We start from the raw sequence: 7651 nt of genomic DNA on the forward strand, positions 1-7651 counted from the left end.
TCCCTGGAAATCTTCAAGAGGAGACTGGATAGGCACCTAGCTGGGGTCTTATGACCCCTCCCACCCCCAGTGCTCATTCCTGCTCATGGCGGGGGGTTGGACTCAATCTGTCTAGGTCCCTTCCGACTCATTGATTCTATGATATATAAGAGAGGCAGCTGACATTTTCATGATTATTTCAACTATCCTTCCTTCTCTACTGTGACCCACTTTTCATTAGTTGAACTCAGCCCTATATTAGGATTTTTAAAACCACATAGCACTGGTACAGCACCACAACAGCAATGATATAGACCATTTATGTTCAACCTCTGGCCCATGAGCCAGAGGCAACCTATGAAGACAGCGCAAACAGTCCAACACCAGTATGCCAATGCAGGTGAATGCTTCTACTACTCATCCTCTCTTTTCCCCTGACAGTTAATTCAGCAACAGGGAAAAGGAGGTTGAGAGGCATTCACCTGTACTGACATACTGGCAAGCTCAGACCTTTCATGCAGGTCTGAAGCCCAGGAACTGAGAACACCTGCTGTTCAACTCCCCCGTCCCCCCCTGAATTCAACAACAAGGAAAAGAGGACATAAGCACAGTAGCAGTAGCAACACTCAGTTCCTGGGTCCAGAGCTGCATGAAAGCTCTGAGCTCACTTGCATATGACCCTGGGCTAGAGCCACTGCTTTTGTGTAGCTGCAGAGTCCAGGAGCTGAGTATCGCTGCTGCTTGTCTCCTCTCTTCCCTACCACTGAATTCAGTGAGGGAAAGTATTCAGTGAGGGAAAGTGGGAAGGAGGGAGGGGAGAGGGGAAGGAGAATTGCATCCATGGTCAGCTTCTAGGCTCTGAAGCCCAGTGAAAAGTTTGGCACCTGGAAGGGGAAAGGAAGTGGAGACCCACCCTTGGTAGCCATGTGCACTCATACTCATAGAGCTCTTGTGCAACACAGGGTGGCTATAGCACCTGAAAAAATGTTATTTCAAAGAAACCCCCAGTGCTGTGGAGCAGGGCACAGTCCCACTCCCACTGTGTTTCCAAAGCACGTTACTCCTCCTTCAGAAAACACTGGTAGAGCACTGAGAAGTGTAAGGATCCGAGATAAAGTGCTGCCAGCTGGGCAAACTCTATCAGTCATCTGAAAGAATTCGTCAGTTATCATCCATAATATTACAGTTGGTCTTATTATGTTTTGTAATGATTCTAAAAGTTTAATTATTTTTATAAAATTTTAAATTATCCTACAGAATACTGAACTTTTAACTTTGCATTAATAAGCCTAAATTATTTAAAATGTATGTTTACCTTTCTCATGTTACTTAAAACACATAATATAAGGATTTGCCAAAGTAAGAACTATAATGTTTTTCTATAAGCCACTGGCCCATTTCTGATTTTAAGGTCTGGTCCACCTGTAAAAAAGGTGGAGCACCACTAATGTAGCAGTAAATTACCATAGTAGAATCACCAGGTCTTCTCACATTCAACACATACTTTTCCACAAAAAAGCAGGTGCTCAAAACTGGGAGAAATACAGTAAGAACAGTTTCTGCCAGTTATGGGCACAAGGGAAATAAAATCTGCATGCGTCTCTCGCAGGGAGATAAACAATGAACAGGCTCTGCCCCCTAGCTGTTGCTACTCAGTTACTTAGTACAAGAAAAGATATTTTTTCTTCATTCTGCCTTTCAAAAATGAGGTGTATGTTATATTCCAGGATGTACAGTATGTGAGAAATTATGGTATTAAAAAAAAGATATACATGTCTAGTGTATTCTGGCCTTTTCAGCATTAAAATAAAATCTCTCTTACCTTGATTCTGTAAAGGTTTGTAAAATAAATCCATCTAAAAACAAAGATACGCATTATACTTAGAAGTGTACATTTTTCTATTTAAAAGTAGTTCACCAGCATACTACTAATGCTGGGTTGTCAAAGTTTCAATATATTGAAAAACAGGGATAGCGCTTGAAAATGATTAGTGACCATCTAAGAAAATGTTCTGTAAGTTTAGAAAGGACAGAAAAAGACTATAGATATTAAAAGATTAGGCTATTAACTGATGCTAATATGCTTTATTATGATGAGAGACACTGAAAAAGATTTCCCCTTGTTTTACATTTGGGGCTTGGCTGGATCAGAAGCAGGATCAGAAATTAACTAGACCAATGCTAGGTATCTAGGTTTGTTAGTCAATTGTCACTACTGATCTGTACCACTTTCCAGACAGGGAAGAGTTCAGTTATGCAGTTTCTAGAGTAAACCTCACTTTAGTTCTATGCTTATATACATATACTATTAGCTTTGAAACTGTGCGAGTGGGATCCCACAAAAGACACGCTACAAATATAAGGAATGTTTATTTTAAAGGAAAAAATGAGCAAGGGCTCAGGTTCTAGAAAATAAAAAAGATAGATGATAAAATGTTATTTATGATTTCATAAAAAACACAACTGCTAAAGAAGCTACTAAAAATATCAGCAGCTTGGAAGTTACAAATTCTTCATGCTAAAAAAAACCAGCAACCCAAGAACAAACCAACCCTACACTGATGAATACTTCATAAGAAAATACCTTCTGGTCCGATCACTTCCAACATTCTAGAAACCTAAAACATATAAAGGAAAAAAAATCTACATTAATACATATCGATTTTTAAAACCATAAATTTAAAAGTACAAGCTTGTTTTATAGTGTGCGTGTGTGTGCACATGCACATACACACACACACTTTGTGTAATAAATATAAATTGTTAAACTATCACATAGCTATACCTGACATACAACCTATTATTTGGTTATCCAAGATACACTATAAAAAGAACCAGTTAGTTTGCTTAACACATCATATTTTTATACAGGAAAGTTAGCTTTCCATATGCTACCACTGTTGATTACACACCAGAGATAAGTAACTGCAACTTTCCTTCTGACACACAAATAAGAATATTTATTAAAATTACTAGCATTAAATATACATAGATATTCCTGTGAAGTACAGCTGAGAACTCCAACAAATGGTAGAGGGCTATTTTCTAATTGCAGGCTGAGCAGTAACAAAAGGACACAACCTGTAAAACTGTAGTAAATATGAAAAATCAGATCCCCAGTTCCTCAGCTAGCAATGCCTGCACTTCTCTTGTAACAGGAGACCAGTGCCTCCCTCCCCTTCTGGGGTGGCATTTGTGCTCCTGCAACAACAGGAAGCCACAAAGGAAAGGAGGCCACTACCTGTTGAGGAAATGTAAGATATTCAAGCTGCCATACTGTCACATTGAACTCAATTGGCTGCTTCAACGCCACAAAACATACTCACACCAGTATAATATAGCATCTTGGCTGTCTACCTCACAGCCCTAAAGTCCATAGGCTGTAGTCTGGTTGCTGCTCCCCGCACCACTTTAACTGGTGCTGGTGTCTCTGGGCCTCCCCTCCCTCCTTCAGCTTCTGGTTTCCTGCCCCTGTTCCTGGTGGTGGGACAGCATGGCCTGCAGGGCCCAGGGAGCCCATGGCTTTTGGATGCTGGGGCCCCATAGCATTGTTCAGCAGGGTGGGGGGCACCTGCATGGCCAGTGTGGCAGAGGGCTCATGCAGCATGCAGCCACAGTCACTTTGAACTTAGACAGCTCTAATATAAGGGACGGGCACATTTTTGTATGTGTAGCTAGAACCGTAACCATATTTGTGAGCCTTTTCACCTGTCATTCCAAGTTTTTCCTGTGACTAGGGTGGCTACTGATGCACCCCCAGGATACAGGACAGCCCCTGGTTGAGGGGCACCCCCTCAGCCAATCAGCAGTGAGGGGTGGGGTCATCACCTCCTCACTCAATCACCCCCTTGATCAATAAGTAGCAAGGGGTGATGCCATCACAAAAAGGCAACATCCCTCCGCCCCTCCCTCTCTGGCTGGGAACAGGCATTTCCACCAATTAACTGAAAAACAGAACTTTCTGCAGTCCAGTCCTCATTGGGAAATGGACAGGGGACAAACAGTTTAAAAACAGGACCACTGAGCTTGGGACAAGTATTTCTGGCAGGGCAGAAGAGTCAGACAAGTGCATTAAAGAACATACAAACACACGGGAGGCCTAAATCTCCACTACTACACTAGTTTTACATGACAGTGATCACGAATAACTCAGTGGAATCATACTATTGCAAAAAGTAGTGTAAGAATGGAGAATTATGCTCTCAGAAATAAGATCATTGGAGGAAAAAATTCTGTCTTCAGAAAACTTTACTCCTGACATTTTTATGTACTCCCTTCTCCATGGAGTATCTGGCTCTTAATACATGTGGTAAATAACTTATTGGCTTGTATTGAATGTTTTTCTAAATAAAAACTGCATGAATTTAGTGTGCAGGGGCCACAAAGTTATACATCTTTATTTGTACATATATCAGCAGTATCAACAAAAGCTTCTGTACGCTGCCCCTTCTATGTCTCGAATGCCAAGTCACATATGACTCAAATAGACCATTTCTACAGGTTATTGCAGGGGTTGGCCACCTACAACCCACTTTCCCCTGTGGTGGCATAGGCAGTGTGTCCGCATCCAGCATTTGTTCCCCCAGTGGTTGGGACGAGTGCCACATGTGGCCCTCCCAGCACCACCACAGCCACAGCAGTTCCTTATATACCTGTTGGGAAAAGCTGTGGTGGCGCTGGGTCCTAGCTTCTGCCTACCACACATTGACAGCCTTTGACCTGAACTGGATCAATCTGCATCCAGAAAAAGTTGCCAGCTCCTGGGTTAGAGGATGGTTTGATCTTTGGGTCCATTTGGTTACCAGCTGCTTGCTGAGACTGTTACTAATTGTGGTTATAGACTTACGACCAAGCATGTCTCATACCACCATGAAATTGTAAAAGGTTCAACCACCATTAAGCTTGGGTTCGTTTTAATTGGCATCATAGAGATGAACTTCTCTGAATCTGAATTAGTCACTTGAGCCATCAAAAAAGAGTTTTAAGTATGCGTACTCTGAGACTTACCAAATGCTATCGTCTACCATGTAAGTGTGTGAGAAAAAAAGGATTTTTTCGCTATAGAAATTAAGAAGCTTTAAATAGACCACCACTTTTCAAGCATTATTTTACCCATTTCTGTTTTGTTGTATTTTAAAACAAAAGGATCATTGTGAAACCTGGAGAGCTGCTTGTCAAATCGTATTCTTTAAAACCGAGTTAGCTTTCATGTTATATAAGCATATAAAAAAGCTTCTGGAACTAGCAAACCCAAGTGTTTTATTTACAGCTTTAACTCTAAAAAGTTTTTTTCCACTAATAAAAACAAAAATAGCTTCTTTAGCTGTTGTATGCCAAGTTTCAGCCACGGGTGACATTTTGCAGATAACTTATCAAACTTCACTTTTTGGGAATTTATTATGTAAGCGCTGAGACAATCTCAACTTTCAATAATATGAACTAAGATGGTACAATATCTTATACTAACCATTAAATAGATTAAAAAACAGTCATAATAAAAAGTAGAAAGTAGTCTCTTGAGGTCAAGTGACTTTTGCCAGAAAAAATGGGTATGAACCAGAGACATGAATCTGCAACTTCGCAGGATGTGCTTTCTGATCCCAGCTACTAAATACACATCTTAAACATGAAAGATATTTGCAGCCAATGTCCTTGACTGAATTATTGAAAATCTTCTCAAAATCAGAAACTAATCACTGAAACTAGAAGAACTAATCTGACATAAAGAAGGTTCTCCCAGTATTTCAGAAGACTGCAGGAGTAAGCCAACAAATAGTTCCAATATCTGCCCTGAAGGTAGGCAAATATTTGTCTATTTATAAAATATATAGTTTAGACTAGTGGGGGCCAGCCTTTTTTGGCAGGAATGCCACAGATTAAGCCCTGTGCCCTTTCTGAATGCCATTTTCGTCCACTCCCCCTGCTCAAACTGCTGCTCTGCTTTCTGCTCCCTACCCTCTCTGCCCTTGTTCTGCCTCCCCCCTCCCTGATCTACCATGTGCCGCACAAAGAGGATGCCTGTGCCACCTATGGCATGTGTATGGCAGGTAGGCCACACTGGATTACATCACAGGCAATCTACAGCCAAGTACTGGATCTGGAGTGTGAGGAGCTTGTGACCAGCTCACAAAGGTTTGAACTGGCACAGGGAAATCAGAAAGCACACAGTTGCACCCACACCATCCATCTACTCCACAGCTCTCACTGCTGCCCTCTTGAGCTTAGCCTTGCTGCAAAGGGGATGGGGCTTGCAGTCAAGGTAAATGCAAGCAGCTTGGGTACTTCAGATTTTCAGTTTGTGATTACCAAAGGTGGCTGACCCCTGACTTACATGATGCAACTATGACTAAAACTAGATTTATATGGATGGAGGGGCCTTTAAAGACTTGCAAACAAGAATTCACAGGACAAATTTAATATGTGGACAGGTCCTGGCCACCAGTATCCCACAGCCCCCCCCCCCCTTTCTGATTACAGTGTGCTGCCCCCTGCCTGCTAGATGGGGACAGGAGGACTAGGAAGGGAATGGCTCTGCAGCAGATGTAGGTACTGCTGCCTGCCAAGTCCCATCCTCCACGAAGCTGTCACTGCGGGTGTGTATCTCTGCAGTTTAAAGATGCCCCCAACATCTGCCCCCTCTGCAAGCAGAGGGAGGCGCTGGTGCACGCCAGGCTGCAGCCCCTTTGCCACCTCCTGCTCAGGTTCTGGCTGCACTACTCCCTGCATCTTTTCATTTACACACTCCCCATCTGCCACGTTAGCAATTTTCTCATCAGGAAATCCCTGGAGACTACGGGTCTGCTTTTCCTGTCCCTTGCCCGTTCACGTCTCCAGGGAGTTTCACTGGGCAGTGTCCACTGGCTCCTTGCACTTGTTTGAAGGCCAGTGGCCAATGTGCAGTGTACTCTGCTCGGTGTCCCCCTTAGCGTGCTCCTTTTGAACTTAGGACCCTCACTCCCATCCCTATTTTGTTTTGGAGTTGTCCCAAGTAATCAGGGACATGCCCTCCTGGCCTCCATCACCAATGTGGGTTACAGCTCTACTTGGGGAACTTTAGCCCACATAGCAATATGGCATATCAAAAAGCCCTGCCTGGTCCCTCAAATCAGGGCCCTTTAGGCTAAAAACAGACAATATTGAGAGTCACTTGCCTGTCTAGGACCAGCCCCAGCGGGGCTTAAACAGCAATTAAATTGAGTAAGTCCCGACTGCTCCAAGGCAAAGTGTTCATTTGCAGGGACTTAATAGGGGTCATTGAGCTTGGCTGTCTGTGTGGTCCGGACCCCATTGCACCCCAAACACTGGTGCAATTGAACTGGTTGTGTCTCAGTTGTAGCGCCCCAGAGGTGCCCCTTGGAGGTCCTGGGGGCGGAGCAGGCAGAGCAGGCCGGGAGTGGTGCAGCTGCAGCGGTCGCGGGGCAGAAACGCAGCTCGGGCCCGCTGTTGCCCCAAGGGGGGCCTCCACCCCTCCTGGCTGCCTTGGGGGCGGGGGTGTCCTGACCGCGGGCAAAGACCCGCCAGCAGCCGCCCCTCCGAGCGGCGGCGCGGGGTGCAAAGCCCATGGGGCAAGGGCGGGTCCGACCCCGCCGGGAGCCTCCTCCCGCTGCAGCGCCCCGTGGCGCCCCGCGCTCACCTGGGGGGCGGCGGCGCTGGGAGGGCCCCGGCCCCACGC

General features: G+C 44.5%; 1 protein-coding gene across 1 annotated transcript in view; it reads right to left on the reverse strand.

Moving 5' to 3' along the window:
* ERICH2 (glutamate rich 2) overlaps window positions 1–7645 on the reverse strand; it is a 46448-nt gene extending 38803 nt beyond the window's left edge. The window contains exons 1-3 of the mRNA XM_019554273.1: window positions 7613–7645; window positions 2564–2597; window positions 1802–1835 (exon numbers count right to left, since the gene is read on the reverse strand). Coding sequence (XP_019409818.1) covers window positions 1802–1835; window positions 2564–2588 — 59 coding nt within the window. The 5' untranslated portion in view covers window positions 2589–2597; window positions 7613–7645. The remainder of the gene's footprint in view (window positions 1–1801; window positions 1836–2563; window positions 2598–7612) is intronic.
* Window positions 7646–7651: the final 6 nt, after the last annotated feature.

This window comes from Crocodylus porosus, unplaced genomic scaffold (assembly GCF_001723895.1).
Source record: "Crocodylus porosus isolate Cpor-Errol unplaced genomic scaffold, CroPor_comp1, whole genome shotgun sequence".
Classification (NCBI taxonomy): Eukaryota; Metazoa; Chordata; order Crocodylia; family Crocodylidae; genus Crocodylus; species Crocodylus porosus.